This window comes from Astatotilapia calliptera, chromosome 20 (genome assembly GCF_964374335.1).
Source record: "Astatotilapia calliptera chromosome 20, fAstCal68.1, whole genome shotgun sequence".
Classification (NCBI taxonomy): Eukaryota; Metazoa; Chordata; class Actinopteri; order Cichliformes; family Cichlidae; genus Astatotilapia; species Astatotilapia calliptera.
Window position 1 is genome coordinate 31402537 of NC_137441.1, and position 19098 is coordinate 31421634.

General features: G+C 39.5%; 1 protein-coding gene across 5 annotated transcripts in view; it reads right to left on the reverse strand.

Moving 5' to 3' along the window:
• Positions 1-19098, reverse strand: part of kazna (kazrin, periplakin interacting protein a) — a 187244-nt gene that overhangs the window by 162399 nt on the left and 5747 nt on the right. For all 5 annotated transcript variants that reach the window (XM_080295669.1, XM_026153316.2, XM_080295670.1 and 2 more), the window contains exon 2: positions 2427-2584. In XM_080295669.1, the coding sequence (XP_080151795.1) occupies positions 2427-2584 (158 nt within the window). The remainder of the gene's footprint in view (positions 1-2426; positions 2585-19098) is intronic.

The window sequence follows — 19098 nt, forward strand, 5'->3', positions numbered from 1 at the left end:
GCCGATAGCAGAGCCCTTTTTTCTGTCTGTAGTTGGCTAAATAAATTCTGACCACGAGAGAGAAGAAAGGAGACCGTCTCTTTTGAACTTCTATCCGGTCGCTGATTTCTTTGATCAGGGCTCATAAATACTACTTTAACTAGAAATCACTACGATGCTGCAGGACTGCAGATGAAGTAATTACTTTATAATCACATCTTCCTTTAAGAAACTGAACAAAAACACACGTTAATGTCAGCAGCAGTCATCTGCAGACCTATTTACATTAATTTTACATTACAAAACCTGCCACAGCATAACTGATGAACACCAGACTTGTATGGATTGGGGGTGAATAGGTCGTTCTTGAATAGGTTTCTATTTGTTCCCTACTCATTTGGTTCTGTCTAGTAATCCACGCTAACTCTAGCACACCTATTGTGATCTTAATTAAAATAGGTTGTGTTAATTTATTTATGATTATTTTGGACAAAAAATTTGAATAACAGATAAACATGGACGTTTTAAATTCATGTGATACCAAATAAAACTTTCTATATTCTCAGTATTACGACATTGGCTACCTAATCCTGCGTAGAAAGTGTTGTTCTGAAGAAACAAGAGTGGACACCAATCTATCAACATCTGTTTTGTGATATATTACCTAACGAAAATGATCAAAAATAAAAGAGCAGGGAACACATTAACAAGACAGAGTCTACCTTGTTGAAAGATAGATGGATGCTGATGAGATGATAGATGAAGTGAAGAAGCTACAAAAAAAGAGTTCAATGTCAGCAGTCAATCAGTAGTCTGCACGTGGCTCCTGTCCTTTTTTGTTTCTTAGCCTCAGCGAAAAAGACACTGAGAGTATGGAGTATAGATTGTTTGAATGTGTGTGGTAAGCACAGGTATTTAACCGTTTTAATTCATGACTCACAAACAAACAAATAAAAAGAAGAAGAAGAAGAAGAAAGCCAAATAGAGAAGCAACCATTAAGTGATTAAGTTTAAAAAAAAAAACGTCATTGCAGAACACAGCTCATGACCATTTTTGTTCGACAACATCTGTTAGGCTGGAGCTTAATTTAAATTTGTGTGATGGGAATACAAATGACACTGTAGCAAATTAACACAATGAGCATATGCGTATTAGATCGCAAACAGCTCAATCACACATTGCCAATTCAGTTGGGTGCATCCTCCCTCCCCTAATTGGAGCTCTTAAGAATCCAGCATCTCATCTCCTCCTCTTCCCTAACAAAGGTTATGTGAAATTATCAGCCAGCACAAGAGCAGAACAAGAGGATAAGGCTGAGGGACGGGAAATACATGCAAGACTGCGGATGTCTTCATCTTCACAATTTCAGTGACGCTAGCTGGCCACATATATCAGTCTCCAGGCATTCTTGCAGCTATTTTCTTAGATGACTGACGCCCAAGAAAATTCATTTGAGGACAGGAAGGAAAGGAATGTGCGACGTATTTCTGGTGAGAAGAGAAAATCGAATATTGCAATATTTTGTACAACCATGACGCATTCAGTAGATCTGTTTCTGCGCTGCAAGTATTTGAGTAGAAATCGACTCGGATGCAGGAAATGTAACCTTGTTGTTTCACCCCTATTACACACAGTCAATATTTTCATTTCATCTGAGGCCCCTTTGCCAGAGAAGCTCAGGAACAGCTTCCCGTGTCTTTGCAAACAATCTGCACTGGTGCAAAATGAAGCATGACATGTACTTCCAGATACAAGTCTCCCCAGCCTGAGCACTAACTAGCTATTTCTCTGTTGTCATTTTGTAAAATCCAAGCTTCTTTTCACCAGATTATCCGGCACCTTTGTAAAGTGGATTGTCTCTTATTAATCCTAGAAACAACACAGGATAAAGCTTTTTTTTTCCCAGTTAAAAATGGCACAAACTAATTTTATAACTGTCAGAACTGAGGTTACATTTTTTAAATAGATTTTTTTTTTCAGGAAGACCAAAAGCACTCAGTTCGTGGCGAATTTTTAAAAATCAATTATCTAAATTGCAGTTGGCAATTATCATCCAGTGAGACAGCTTGGTCGGCTGCAGTCCTCCATTTCGAGGGTTTTAAGGATTAATATCAAGGTAACTTCAGAACTTGTGTCATGATCACACTGTGAAAAAGGCTTATCAAGAGACACTCAAAACATGTGGTGCTAAGAGGGGGTGACACTGACTTAAACCAGGATGTGTTGCAGTACTAGAGCACTTTGTGCATCAAAGTTTGCCAAAAAGAAACGATTACATTCATCGGCATCACGTTCTTTGAGCATTTCACCCTGGGGCGGGACCGGGCATTAACACCAACCCCGCTTTGCTTGGTCTCATACTTGCGACTCTACTAACAGTTTCATGAGTCGCGAGTCTTTCTCTGCCTTCTTTTAAGCTAAAAAATGTGCTTTTTTTTCTGTGTACCTGAGCATCCACGAGGAGGTGCCTCATGAGGGTCATGGACTTCTGCAGCGTCTCCTTCTCAGGAGGGGGAAAGGCATGCTCCTCCTGTTCTACGGACTTGGGTCCAGTCACCATGAAGTTTGCAATCTGGTCATTCAAGCTGTTCAGAGACTGCACAGCTAGAGGGAGACACAAAAATAAAAATTTTAAAAAATCATCTTTAATAAACAGTAAAGATGCAAGCTTGTCTTTTTTCAGTCTGTTTCAGTTGGTGAGTAAGAATATTAGTTATTATTGTGGTGGATTTAACATAAACTGAGTCCAGGCATGCTTAAATTGATCATAAAGTCATTTCCATACTAGGTCACCACTCATTTCTTCTTCTATTGTGCATGGATTACTGAGCAGGAACAACAAAGATAACTCAGTGGGAGAGCGCGCTTTCCTACTGTCACACTGTCACTGACTTTCTCCGTCAACGCCCTCTCTTGTCCAGAATGTTCCATGTCGGCCTGAAAGCCATCCTGTTTTTGTTTCCCTGTTCTTGCCCTTGTGTGTCCCTGGCAAACCTCTCCTTCCAGGTTTCCTCTCCCACATTAAAAACTCGCCTTCCCTACTGTACATCCGCATTCTCTCAGACGCACACACACAGACACACACACTTCCTCAGCACTCTTCCCATTTACCATTAACCGACCCTGGGTCCGCGAAAGGTCGTCGCAAATATTTCCGAGTCCACCCACATGGTGGAAATGTTGGATAATTTACAAGAGGCAAAAAAGAAGCAGGTTTGGTGCTTTTTTAGCATAAGTGTGGTCTGTATTTTGTCAAAGGCTATTACACCGACCCCCTAATGCCTCACTATCCATCTAAAACCTCACACTTCCAACTCTGGCAGTTAAAGAGAGACAGAGGTGAAGCGATCAAGGATTGACCTTGTGTCCATCCGACCTTCTGTTATCTTAAACAAGCACGGATCCACTCAATCTCACCTGTTTTGCTTTAAACGTGCACTGGCACATTTCCTACAAATAAAGAAACCCAACCTGCTGAATCTAGAGGAGCTTGATGATTTTAGGGCAAGTATCTGGATAGGGTCTTTTCAGGATGCAAATAAAAAAGCCTCTTTTAGACACAAAAGCCCACGCAAGGAAAGAGAGAGAGAACGTAGATTAAAGTGTTACATAACAAAAAAAAAAAAAGAAATCTTTCACAGTGGCTGACATTTTCAAGCAAACACGCATTGAGTAGGAAATTTGACAAGTCGGCGCTGAAGGCGGCGGAGATAAGAAGGCAACAAGGGGGTTGAGGAGGAAGACTGTGTGCCCTCGAGGTGAGAGTCAAGAAGACGTCGGAATAATGAATACAAGAGTAGGGTGCTTGTCGCCCGAGTTCACAGACACTCTAGTCAGTTCGGCGCTCTAAACACTCTCTTTACACGTAAACAGACAGACTGCAGTAAGCTTGAAAGTTTTTCCTTTACCCTTTTCAGCTTATATCTAATTGGGGTTGATTCAAATATAAAATGCTCCATTTCTTCCTCGCGCTAATTTCTGCATATTTGCACTCAAGTGGAAACCACACAGAGTCACAGTGTTTATGAAGCTGGTTTGCCCCTTCGGCAAGGATGTTAGTTCAGTTGCTTCCTCTTAGTGCCCTCTACTGGCTAAGTAATGGACATGCAAGTGAAAAAATAATTAAAGAAAAGCAGCTAAGAAAGGTGGATAAACCAATAAGACAAAGTGCTTTACGTGATTTTATTTTTCGTGTTATTGTTATATGTGCACTCCATTTTCCCACTGATCATGCTCTGTATACTAGATTCCATGATTCATTTTTTCCAGGTGTTTCTGGTTTGGCCCGATGAGCAGGAAACTGTCTTTCCTTGTCTCTTCCTCCTTCTGCCCCAACAGCAGCTTATGATTGTATTGTTTAGAGTTATGTTTTGTTTCTGTTTGATTCTGATGGACTCAGTACTTTTGGCAGCTTAGTTTTTGTTAGGTTTACTGTTAATATTTGTTTAAATTAGACGAAGGATACCAGACTGGGGAAGAAAAGTGATTGAAGTGATGAGCTGTTTTAAGCCTTGTTACATGGCACTTTAATTTTTGTGAGAATGTGTGAACTGTAGCCTCAGCTTCCTGTTCTTAGAGTCTCAGTCAGTGTGGTCTTCTGCAGCTGTAGCCAATCTGCTTTAAGGTTCAACATGAGATGCTCTTCTGCATACCTTGGTTGTCTTGAGTGGTTGGTTGGCTCAAAGCAGTCTGGCCATTCTCCTCTGACAACAACGAGGCGCTTCCACTCAGAAAACTGCCATTTACTGGACATTTTCTCTTTTTTGGACCATTCCCTGTAAACCCTGGAGACAGATGTGTGCTAAAATCCCAGCACATAAGTAGTTTTAAAATACTCAGATCAGCCCATCTGGCACCAACTTCAGTCACTTAAATCTCTGCTCCTCTGATCGTGTTGGACGTCTTTTGTAGAGTCCCTTTCTGGGGGTTGTAAAAACCCTACATGATTAAAACTTTTTTAGACACCATAAATACGCTAAAAAAAAGCACACAAAAACAACACAAGTGTTTTTTGAAGAGACAATAACGTGACTGACCAGCTGCAGAAGTGACAGGAACCAAAACATGCCAAGGAGATGCGACTGAGATTCACTTAAAGGACGCCGAGGATTCTTCGATGTTGTGATGGAGAAAAAGATGCAAGGAAATGTGTAAAGGCATGATTCGTATAATACATAAAACATGCTATTAGCTGTTTGCAACATTTTTTTCTAGTTCCCTTTTGTTTTATTCAACTTCTCTTGTGTTTTGTGTGCTTTAGCAGCATTTTTACCCCTTGGCTACATAAGGCTGATGGTGTATTGTTGCCACGCTGCTGGGTGGGCGGGCAACATGGACACCAAAGTTTGTTAATGCAATAACTCAAGAACGAAGCAAAATACGAGTTAAAATTTGCTACTATAGGTGTATCTACTGGAAGTGTTTCAATCTCAGTGAATTCAAGCACAAAGTCAAGGTCAGAGGTCAAGTTTTCTGAAAATCTTATAAATGTGATAAATTGATAAGGAAATCACCTAGGATTTGAAATTGATATCATAGTGTATGTACTAGGAGGCTGAGGGGTACCACTAGCCAGTATTTTTCTATTTGTTGGTGTTTTCCGAAGTTGCAGTGGATTTGACCCCACCTTACCTAATGGCTAATATCATAGCTATGTAAATGGTAAATGGCCTGTATTTATATAGCGCTTTACTAGTCCCTAAGGACCCCAAAGCGCTTTACATATCCAGTCATCCACCCATTCACACACACATTCACACACTGGTGATGGCAGCTACGGCATGCCCTCATTTCATACCGTTTCCCTGTTTGTCTCCCTCTATTGTGTTTGTGTTTGCTTAAAGCTTTAACCCTCCTGCTTCTATCAACTAACCTGCAACTCTGAGACACAGAATACCCACTACACTGTCAGCCAGATTGTTCTTTCTCTGTGTAGCACTAACACTACACCTAATATCCACTCAGTAAGTTTGGTCCCCAGTTTAGTAACTTTTCATCTCACTGTGCTGCAGGTCCACAACCTTCTCTCCAGCAACCAGCCAGCATCCATTAGTAGCACACTTTCTCAGTCTCTCACATCCTGCTGGCCTGCGTAGGTCTCAGCTACACACTGCTGCCTCTTCACCCCGCCGCTCTCACCACTCGACTCATCTGGAACGTCAGTTATTATCACTGCAGAAGTCAAAAACCTTCTTACACCAAATGCTTTGTGTCTCTGTGTCCTATCAGCTCAGTTCCTAACAAGCTGCACTACAATGAAGCAACTTTTATCTTAAATTCAAACTTTCAACATCATTGGAAACATAAATTCAATAATACGCTTACTATTATTATTATTATTATAAAAGTGTTGCACTGGATAACATACTACTGAGGGCTGTCTTTGTCATTTTGTGTTGTCTTTGCGCTGGCATGAAAGAGCAAAATGTCAAATAAAATGCAATCCAGTACGACACCATTTACAACAACCTTAAAGTGAAAACAGGCTGAATTAAACCTCAGTAAAGGAGTTAAATAGATCATAAAAGTTGAGTTTACAGTGGATGTGTCAATGAATGAATTGGATTGTAAATCCAGTGCCAAATACTGAGCACATATAGCAAACTAAACTATAACCCACAGTGTCAGCCTATTATGACAGGAATAATCTACTCGTTTATTGCATAAGAAGGCAGCAGCTGAAAGAAGATTTACCGCATTAGAATCAAAGTGCTCTACGCCGCACGATGACAAACTCACAAAACAGATTAGACGTATTGCCTCTGCGCCGTAAGCACCGCTGATAAAGTAAAAATTTGAAGCGATTGATCAGCAACGCTACACTATGTGTTGAAATCGATACAAGTTCTTTGCTGCAGCACACACACAGCAACCTTTACCCTGCATGTTCAACATCAGGTCTGGAGCGTTCGGCCGTCAATACTGCGATCATTAAGCCTCTAAATCAACGAGGTACAACAAATAGTTTGGAGGCATTTTGTTTTACTGAGAAACGATTAACCAGATTAATGAAGCACAAAATCAATGCGTTTCTTGAAAGGTGTTATCAACTGAAATCAATTCAGAATCCACAAACATGCACAATTCATCAAGGACATCTCTCTCCACATATGCACTGCACTGTTCTTTGCCATAAACCAAATAGCTAGGATTATTGACTATAGATCTAATCCTATTACCTTGCTCAATAATAATAACTGAAGCTGCTGCTTAGATGACCTGAACTGTTTCTTCAACAGTAAAACGTGTCAGTATAACACTTTAAAAAGCTATAACCGTATAAAACATTCCAACAGTGGAAATTCAATAATATTTACTTATGACATTGTGCAAAGTAACCTAATAAATCACCGCAATGACTTTGCTGGTGAGGATAAGGATGCAAAACACACCAAACTGCAGGGATTGTCATTCAGTGTCTTCATCTGAAGCCTGAAATAGATCTCACCTGCAGCTTGCCGTCAGCAAATGTGAAAACTGATGAAAGTGAAACAGAAGTATGCAAGTGGGAGACGGTGAAAAGAAAGATGAAATTGCAATAGTTAGGTTACAATAGATGCAACAAAAATAAAAATGTCACCCCAGCTGGGCCCCAGCACTTTCTTCCTCTCTCGTTTCCTCATTCTGTCTTTTCTCTCTCTTTTTTTCCTCACTTTTTCCGTGTGTCACCAGCACAGCAAAAAAACTCAAAGTGTCCTCTCCTATAGAACGGGAACGGCACAACAAATGAGTAGGAGAGGCCACAGTGGCGTCCCATCGGGCCTTTATCTCGTCAGGAGGGAGAACTGCCAGAGGAAATAAGATCACTACCAATGAAAAAAATATTTGAAAGAATATTTGCAGCAAAGCTAATGGGATAAGGTAGTAGTCGGGCTAAAGTCAAGATAAAAGGGGCTTATTTCATGGGAATTGAGCGTGGCACACATGAAATCACGGTGAAATGTTAGGAAATATGAAAAATGATGAGCCCAAAATCCATTGCTTATATATGCGGCTGTACACACAAGCAGAGCAGTGTCATACTCACCCAAGTTATTTATTTTGATGTGGTGCAATACGCATAGAAACAATACACATAACTGTACACAGCATGTGAATTAATGTGGATACTGTTTCAAATTGTTTTGGGGTTTTTTTTGCAGTCATGACCTAGAATGTATTTTAGAAGAGAGGAAAACATTTGGTTCATTCTCTTAGAATTTAGAATATAATTCAGTCCAAGCAGTGAATAACATTATCATACATTTCTTATTCTAATGTAATCTCTCGAGGAGGATTTCTAGTACAACTTTCTCTATTTGCCAAGGGAATGGAGCAGGACAATGTTGAAGTGTCAAATCTCCATACCGACTAACTATTTTTAAGAAACTGTCATTTTCATGATGAAGTTCTGGAGCTGGTACGTTTGCTATTTTCTAAGCAGTGGCAACACACATTGATGCATTTTTGGCTTATTTGCAGCACTTGTTTACCGATTTCTGCAACAAGGGAAAAAACCAAAAACCAAGTCTGAGTAGTCTTAATAGACCAGTCGCTTTTCTAAAATCATATTTTTCACAGGAGTTCGCTCTAAGGCACTTAACAGCTACATAACAGGGGCACAATTCTGTGTCTAGCCAGGGAGCAGTCATTCTGTGTTTGCACTGCTGAAACTAATTAGTTTGGTGCTCAGCTGGAAACTTGTGGTTTAGTTTTTGCACAATTAAGCTCAACATAAAATGATACACCTCTTAAACATCTGGCAAATGGAGCAGATGGACTATATGAGCTATATTCAAATATGAGATCATAAACAGCATCATTAACATTTTAATTACAGTTATTTTAGGCAATGGGAAACTTGTCAGGTCCCGAGAAGCATCTAGATGTGAATGAATAATTATGAGTATGTAGTTTAATTGATTTTCTTGTTGCCATGGCGAAACTTTCACTTTAATGTCACATTTGGCAGGACGAAATATTGACTAAATCTGATCTCAACGTGCAGCAAAAAAGAAATAAGTGCAGGAACCCACTAAGCAATGAGTCACACGGGCAGAGTTAAAACTGACCAGACGTGAGGTATGTAGAAGCTGAGTGGTGCAAAATCAGACATTTTACACCATAACACTAAAATACTTCCATAGAAAAATAATTTGCCTTAGTGGCAGTGCTAATACAACACTGCCACCCAATGGCAACAATAAAACACCACAACACTGCCCTCCGTACTAATCTTAATGCCTGTGAACTAAATGTTGTCCAATGCTGTCTACAGCAGGCACATAATTTAATCACACTGTAAAATGAATGCAAATCAGGCAAATCACTGGGGTGAGAAATATTGCCGGGATTAACCTCGCGTAACATGAAAAGGGGCACAGCAATTCATCAAGTCGAGCTCAAGACTGCTTGGTGGGATAAAGATGCGCGATCATTAACATACGCACACGCACAAATTTAGCTTTGTGCCTAGGTGATGCAGTTATCGAAATGGAGGAGAATCTGGTAAATATTTTAACACTGTGAGCAACAAAGACATCAAGCAGGAAAAAAAGTGACATCGTGGATCGCTCTGTATGTAGGTTTCCTTTACCGAACGATGGAGGCGATCTCAGGCCGTATTCATAAAATGATTACTCTATTACATCTGTAATGTAAATTAATCCTAATCAATATGAGGAGTCCTACTCTTAATTCACAACATATCAATGGACTCATTCTAAAAGATGACGAGCACGCTGTTGCCACATTATGCATCTAGAAAATGCACATAATGTCATCCCACCTTTGGTACCCACACAAGATTTACATGCAGATGGTAAAGAGACCAAAGCGGTGGAGGAACACACTACATTCGTTCGGCAGTGCCAAACCCTGGGGGTTCTGTAGCTGTGGAGCACAGAGCACCAAGCAGAACGCTCATCTCTGCAGAGCTCATTAAACTCCACTAATCATATCTGTTACTGCTGGAATGGGTGGAATAAAGGGAGAGAAGCAGAAATGGGATGTGGTTTCCTGGAGGTGGTTAGATGTGCACTTAAAGTGTGTTGTGTGCATGTGCATGTTCTAAAAAAAAGAAAGAAAGAAATAAAAATCTGGCACTGGCTCACCATATCTACCCATTTCTCCATGCAGCGGAGAATCTACCCCCCTCAGTTTTACATTTCTGTTTCTGCCGAGCCTTTCGTCGCTCTCTTCTTTCCTCTCTGTCCTCATTCTGTTGTTTTTCTGCTCCAATTGTATCAACATCTTCAACTGTTAGATGAAGGAATTAAAGGGCAGCTTCAGGTGATTTCAGCACTAAAGAAAATAATCTGCTAACTGGACACAAAGACAGGCAGGATGAAAGCGTGTGTATTCACTACATCCTCTAATAACACGGCCTCATATGCGCCGTTTTGGCTCATAAACAGATGCTTAAGTTAAAAGGAAAAGCCTCATTGTCTGTTGCTTTGTGGTCTGCTTGTTTTTGATTTTACTCGCTGCTAACACAAGGCTCTGCAAAAACAGGAAGGATTCAATCCACGCATTCCAGAGCGAAGGCTAGATGAGATTTAACCGCTATGTCAACTCAAAACTGTTTAGCTTGTACGCCTTGAGAAGATTTGCGGAGGGTTTTTACAGATACTGGGTGGTCTGAGAGCATCCTGCGCGCAACGCATCTCTGAAGTACAAAAGCTGTCTTTGTAAATACCGTCAAAGTTTGGATCTAGGACAAGTACCTGGAGGCAGACAAATCTTCACCTGTGCTCGATGTAAAAACAGACGATCATTTGTTTGCAGAGTCTGACAGACAATAATGATTAAAATATGAATCCCAGGGTAAAGACCTCTGGCAGACGTTCAAAGTTTAAACCTCTGTTGACTCAGAAAACATTATTTCACATCCAAATTACAACTTTTTCTTCAACACAGTGCTCTGCTGCACTACATTTTTCTCTATATTGTGTGAATTTTTAAGACAATAATACTCCCACTGTGAAAATACTGCTCTCTAACAGGACTATGCACTTTCACTGAACTCACATGAACAGTTAATGGCTAACAAAAGCATCAGTAATGTCACATAGCACTGGAGAGAGCACCCAAATGCCGGATGCAGAGGCAGGCAAAATATACAGAAAGCAAACTCTCTGTTGGAAAAGAACAAAAAAGCAGATACAGAGAATCCCATTAGCCATTATAACACACAAAAAAAGACACACAGGGAACAAGAGGTAGCCTAACACAGGGCAAAAAGACAACCTGACAGAAAGGAGAGGGGCAAGAGACACCGCAGCCAACCAAACACAACTGGTGAGTCACAAAGGAGGGAAATCAGACTCAGGTGGAGACAATCAGGGACGGCGGCGGGTTGAGGTGGGCGGCTCGGTCTAAATATCGACAGTATCAGTACCAACGCTGGTACTGGTATGCATTGGTAAGACTACACATCTTTGGAGCGGGAGTCACAAGTTAGATTCCCACCCGGTATCCAGTAAGATTCCTGGCTAGACCTAAAAAACCAAGCCCTGGAATGGCGCAGCTACGTCTTCAGCCTGTCCGCAGCTCGGACACAAGCATTTCACTACATGTTGTACTCTATAATTGTGCATGTGACAAATAAAGGTTCTTTGTTTGTTTGCTTGGATCAACGCTAGCGCAATAGGGTCGATACCTGTTTCTATCTGAATGAATTATTATTTTTGGAAATGAAAAACTACACCTCAAACAGACACTATGTCATTTTGTGCTGACTGTCATGTCTATTTTATGTTTATCCTATAGCACATTTAAACAAAAGAAGTTGACTCTAAGTTTTTTTACATACAGGCACATTTACATATCAGGTCTTCACAAACCCAGTTTTAAAATACATGACAAGGTGAAAGGTGTGTTTTGAATTTGCAAACTGATGACGATTCATCTCATAAATGAGCCTCTGCTCTGAAGTATAAACGTCAGTAATGATCGGCACTGGTCCTGTGTTAAATTTGCAGTACTGGAAGTAACACAAAGACAGAAAGGCAAACAACAAGACGCACGCATTGTGAAGCAATTTCTAAAATAAATCAGGAAAGAAAAACAAGACAGAAAAGGAAAGTAATAAACGAGTAACACAGGTAACACCAAGGAAACCAAAGGAGACACTCGGCAAGCATGAGCATTCAAAATGTCAGAAAGAATATCAAATAAATCCAAACACAGACTAAAATTCAACAAGTACAGAAAAAGAAAGCAGGGCCTTAGTAAGTAAAAAGAGGGATGACAGAAGCTGGGTAATCCAGGTATCTAAATAAATAATACAGCATTATGTATTTAGATTCCAAGATAAATTCTCACTCCCCACAAATATTAATATTCATGGAATATACAGCGTGTACCGACAAAGGTGTTGGTCAGTGAAAATGATGGCAGTCTAATGTGAGTAGGGGGCGGTATGAATAACACTTGACAAGACCATTTGCTTTCACTGTCATCCCTGTCGATTTAGCTGCGGGGGCTGGAAGCCGCTGCTGCCACAACACAAACAACAGGGATTACATGCATAATGACAGTCCTCCAACAGGATATGTGTTTAAGTTTAAAATCAAAGGTGCGTTTCATAAGGGGGGCTTTTATTTAAGGAAACCGTTCACTTAAATGAGATTAAAATTGTTTCAGAGCATTAACAAGTCCTGTCGGTTAAGCTGCTTTTGTTAAAGTTTTCCTGCAGCAGTTAAAACGACACGATGGAGATGAAGAAGTGCTTAGGTGATGCTGATTTTGGTTTTTTCTTTTTAGATTTACATACTTGCTCAGAAAAGTTATCTGAGGACAAAGGTGTTGGTCATGTCTGTGCATCTCACTCTGGCTTCGGAGAGAGAGAAAATACGGTGTGAATAAAATAATCTGGATGATTTTAAGTCAACTGGTCAGTTCACATTTTTCAAATTTAAATATATTTGAACTGAAATATTTTCAAAGTTTGTTTCCTTCCGAGCAGTGTCACAGAACTTGCACTTGAGTCAACACCGACTAGTGTGTGACAAATCGTCGGGGTCAGCTCAGTCAGTCCTGTGCAGTTTTGCAGCCTGCTGTGCTGTGCAATCCTAACACCTCAGCGTGAGTGAGATTACTCCCTGAGGCAGCAGGGGCCTCTGATAATTATAGTGGAAGGTGAGAAGTTAAGCCTCGACACATCCGAAAAATGAAACATATTCCTCTAACCTTAGCTGGACAATAAAGCCCATTGACTGTATTTAAAAGGAAAAGCCAAAAAAAAAAAAGTGCAAGTGACACATTATTGAGTATTCAGCCATCCATAAAGATTTCCTTGCTAATCACAAAGAAACATACATACATGAGAATGTATCTGCAGTCATTTTGCCATCTTCATTCTTTTTTCAGGATTTGTATAGATGTGGGGAGATGCACACAGCTGTTAAAGGCACCGTATATTATTGAATGCACAGTACAGTCAGAGTCAAAAGCAGTCTAGCTACTGGCCTTCTTTCAAATTTCATAGTTTAATCTGTAACACATCAAAATATGATTTTTTTCTCCCTTTATGTAGGGAGAGTTATAAAAAGGAATCACTCCTGAATTCATTTACTATACGTATTTCACACATAAAAAGTATCAGAGGGAAAAATGCTGTATTCTGTCTAGAGCTTCATCAATATAGGATTATTAAGACCGATACCACTATTGATAATATATTTAATATCGGACGATATTCTAATATCTGGTAAGCAGTGTTGGTCAAGTTACTTGAAAAAAGTATTCCCCCCAAAAGTATTCCTGTTACTTTACTGATTACTTATTTTCAAAAGTAATTAGTTACTTAGTTATTTAAAAAAAAAAAAGATTTACAACCTGAATAGGTAATAAAGCAATAGATCTTTGAGATCTAATAGATCAAATTACCTTTTTTGCTATAGTAATCCCTTACTTATTCGTTACTTGAAAAAAGTAATCGGATTACAGTAACGCGTTACTTGTAATGCGTTACTGCCCATCTCTGCTGGTAAGCCTAGTAGTTTATTTACTTGGATCAGATCAGCAGGTTGTCGTGTTCTAGTTTGATGTTTGATGTTGTATTGTGAGTGCCCCCTGGTGGGCACATTATGCAAAATCAACACTGATGACATCGTGGAAAGGAGTGCCTTCTTTACCTTTTGATTTTCAACTACTAGTACTAATAGTAGTTATAACATTACTTCAGCAAATAGCCAATACTGGCCGGTAATACTGGCTTGCCGATAAATCAGTCAGGCTCTGACCGTGTCCAAGAAAACGTGGAAGTCAGCTATTTGTGAGTTAGATTGATATTTGAAATTGTCAAATGTCATCAAAACTTATTTGGCAACATTTCAGTCAGCTGAATATTTTCTCAGATAATTATTCCTGAAAACTTCTCATTTCGTGTCTTCATAGTCACTGCAGAAACTACTGCTTCACTTTGAACGTGCAACACTCGTTCTATAATCCTGTATCTGTTTGGGATTAAAGTCTAAGCTTTTATCGCTCATCAATGATCTCTCGTTTCACAGAGGAAAGCTCAGCGGAGATGGATTGTCTAGATGGGAGAGCACAGATGCCTGAAGTGAGGATTTAGAAGCAGAAAAGTGGAGGATTACAGACTAGGATTGACGTGATTGGCAGACGAATCAAGCTGCTGCTGCTGCTGACACATCATCCACCTGCCAATGAAGTGCACAGTATCCTGCGGGACCAACATCACCCTGCGCGCCACCTTTTCCATCTGCTGCCCTCAGGGAGAAGGTACAGGTCTATACAGGCCAGAACATCCAGACTGGCCAACAGCCTGTATCCACAGGCTGTGAGGCTCCTGAACTCTCTGCCCCCCTCTCACGGACAATAACCATATCCAACTTCTTAATAGCAATGAACTGGTCTGCATTGGTGCATCATATCTTTATTCTCTTCCCCCTCCTGCCCCCCCCCCCCTCTTTCTTAAATAGATAACTATCATATCTGATATCATATCTCACAGTACAATAATATTGAATGGGTTGCATTGTTGTATTTTGTCATGTTTCTCAGGTCTTTGTCTGAATTTCTACGAACATTATTGCTAAGGATTGTCTTATTGCATTGGAGTCACACTGGGTTAAATATGTACACTTGGGTTTTAAGGGGTATTTATTATTTTCTTCTTTTTTTGGGGTTGTATGGAAGCCCCAAACGCAATTTCATTGTTCTTGACAATGACAATAAATAAATAAATACTAAAATACTAATAAATGCAACCATCACAAAAAAATAAAGAAATAAAAATAAGCGTCATCTCAATACCAAAGCATGTGAAAAAAGCTGTAAAACAATCACAACTACAAATATAATCAACTTTGTGTTTGGTGAGGATTACAGTGGCCCTGTCAAGGAGCCAGAGGAGAAAATGTTGGTCCTTAAATACAGCTCCATAAAGTTTAACTGACAATGTCAGGTTTTATTCTAAGCTTCTCAGTGTGAACTGTGCCTTCAGCTTATTGTACACTGTGGAAAAAACCCACGAGTAAATTAATACAACTAATGTCTGCACTCATTTATCCCAATGCAATTAAACTTAATGTGTAGTCTGCAGAAATTTTGTAATTAAAACAAAATAAGAAGAGAGGTACAAAATAAGAGTGCAGGCTTCCGTCTACTGGCTAACATCCAACATTGCCAACTTGTGGCCACCACTGTGCAACCCCACAGGCTCATAGGATGATCTCCGAACCGCTGTGAGCAGATGGTTGGTTTTGTGCACCTGTCCCCCACCCGATGTCAAGAAAAATCAAGTCCCTGCAGTAAGTTTCACTGCGGACTGTTTATTTTGTTGTCAGCAATGCCTGTCAGCAGCAAAATCTAACTTGGCTGTGCTGCTGCAAACAGAGCGTTCACGCGGCTGCTTCAGTAACTGAATGTGCAAAGCAGAAAATGCCACACACTTAATCAAGAGCTAAAAAGTTTAATGATTCCCCAAAACTAGGCAAAACAATGCTTTACCTGCATTCACATGTGTTAAAATGATTCAGTAACACATTATCTTTTTAATATCAGCTCCCACATGATACAGTATTTAATCAGATTAAAGCAACCCTCTGGACCCATTATAATGTTATTAAGTAATAACTTAGTCCCTATGATATTAGTGCCTTTGTTTAAAGATTTTATAAGTCCTACTTAAAAAAAAGCGTATCTGCTCATTGTGCAAATATACAAAGTCCACCTCTGAAAAACAAATAACTACACGTGTTTCATCACACACCAGCAGAAAATGGCAGCATTTATCAGTTTATAAACTTGTCAAGCTCCTTCTTTCAAACACATGTGATGCACAGTCTGCAGCCTGCCACCTGTCTCCTCCATCTCTACAGTGTCCATCTATCAGATTTGAAAACAGCACAAAATAGCACAGACACCGCCTCATAGTTTGCCAGGTTAAAATATATATATGTACTTTCACTTTTATATGTGAACATTTTACTTTTAAGTTGGTGCGAAATGTTGAGAAACTGTTGCGTTTTCCATCCAAGTTAAGCAAGACTCACACAAACTAGCATGCAATTGTTTAGCACGCATGAACTAAACTGCCTACTGTTGCACTGTTCAATTAATCAACCACAAACATTAGCATTAACATTTGGTAATGGTAAATAAAGCCCCTGTACCTTAAAGCAGCCAATGTTCCCTCTAATTTTTCATGTGTTTGAGCAAACACACAAACTCCCTGAGCGGTCCCTTGGACCACTGTGAGCAGCAACAGACGTGTGCACTGTGGTCACGCCAGCATCGAATCCATCCGAGTTACATGGTTTAGTAAAATAATCAAATTACAGCATTTACATTTATGTTAGACTACTTTTAATTAACTGCTTTAGCCCACTTACAATGAAAATTTTAAAAAAAAATCTTGTTCATGACCTGTGTAGCATGTTAACACTATTGGAAGTAAAAATAATTTGAACTCCAATTTTGAAAACACAACTTTCTTTTGTTTTTTTTTCATAAAGCTCTGACTTGTATTATGAGTATGAGTCTGTGGTCTGGGAGAGTCCTGTAACTCTCTGTCTGCAAAATACAGAATATAATGACCAACGTTGGGCAATTAATTATATAGTTACTTCTTCAAAAAAGTTACTGAGTTTTGCAAACAACAAAGTTTTTTGCAGCTGTTTACCTAAAAATGCAGGCAAGGCGTTTTTTTAAATAGCAGGCCTGACAACAGGAGATGTATCACTGCTGTAACACCTGTAACATTCAGCAGTCGCCTCATTGTTCTGACACACACAACAAAACTATTGACTACACTACACACTAACTACACAAGATTTGCGCTAAACGTCGCAAATCTCTTACATCTCAAAACACTGCCGTCACTCCTAAAAACTGGTATAAAGTCCACACTTTTTCCATCAAATGTTCCATCTGTCCTGCTCACATCTCCAATGGTTGTACACGTTGTCATTAACGTGGCTTCGCTCCACATCAGCCACGCCGCTTTGCTAGCTAAAACACCGGTGTCGGCACATAAGGACGCTGTCATAGCCTGTCAACGACGTTGATTAGCTGCGTATATACGAATGTGAATCGCATCATTGGCTGGACTATGGGATAAGGTAGCATCGTTCTAATCCCATACGGGAGCAGCCAGTCACTTACTGACTAACACTGCAAAACTGAATTGTTAAAGTTTTCATTTTAATTTCAATTCAGGTTTAAAAAAAAAATTCATGCGCAACGCGTGCCAGCAGTGCACAATTAGAGGGAACATTGCTTATGTGTATTGCTTTCCTCTGTAGTTCAGTATAGTAATCTCAAGAGCCCTTGGCAGCTAACCGTTAGCGCTCCTTCTGTGTTAGCTTCAAAATCTCTTCATCTTCTCCTCTTACCCATATTTTTGTAGTAAGAGATTTCCTTACTTGAGTTTTAGGTTTGTTTCTTTGTTTGTTTTTCTCTCTCTTTTTTCCTACAGTGGAAATGTTTTCAATTGCACAGCCTATTTCCTCTCATTTGTGTTTGGTTAGCCTGCCCTCTCATACCCATTTTAAAGCAGGCTATTTGGTTCAGTGGCTGCTTGTGGCTGCCGATAAAATAGCACAATGTTTAGAGCAAAATTGGCTTCCTCAAAACACAAACAGAAAGATAATAGCACAGAGTTTTGTTTTCATTTCTTAAATCTGGATAAGTAGCTCTGAGATTTCTGCCAGCACTTTAACACAGCAGATACATTTGACTGTGCAGATTTTACTAAGATGATTTGGCAGCATTTTTTCTTCTTCCAAGGATGGTTCTTTAAAAAAATACATTTAAAAAATAGTTCAAAAAATAAATAAGTAAATAAATGAGCTATCTCTCTGAAGAAAAAAAGTGGTTGTTACACTTTGTGCTTTCTGTTACTGGTACAATTAATTTTTTTAACTTTTTTTTTCAAGTAAATGCAGACAAAACAAATTCAAAACAATTCATTTTCTACATATTAGCTATACTTTAGCATATTACTACAGAAAAAATATTATTCTCTACTTAATATATCCCTTTAACACATGTATAGGGCATTATATCATATGCTTTACTGGCTTTTAAAAAATTACAAGTTCAAGCTTCATATCTAAATAGCTCAGGATTTAATCTGTGCATTTACATTTCTATTGACTTTCTGCTAAAATGTATCCCAGTACTCCAACAGTTATGAGTGGAGCAGCCGAAGGAGAAGCTAAATATTACAGACTGTATTAACTGTGACTTCTGTATGAAGCTCCAAAGTACAGATCACATCACAGCACCATGTCCTTGAGGGCGCTTGTATGGTACGGCTTCATTATACTGCAGCACTTTCCACACTTTCTGCATCACATCTTCACAGCATCAAACATGCTCTCTGTTTAGGCTGTCATTCTCCTGTAGATAAATATCGCCAGACTACAGGTTTATGGGTTTTTTTGTTGTTTTTTTTCCCCCCGCTTGCTGCTTCTAAATCTGACTCCTGTGAAAAACGATAAGGGGGAAAAATAACACAACAGTTTTAAACATATGCAATCTGCATTCACGATCACCTCTGTGTGTGACAGGCTGTGCTGACACAAACTTTATGTTGGAATTGGGGTACACTACAGGATAAGATGTGCCAAGAAAGAGCCTGCTGACCCTAACTCTGTTTTCAATCA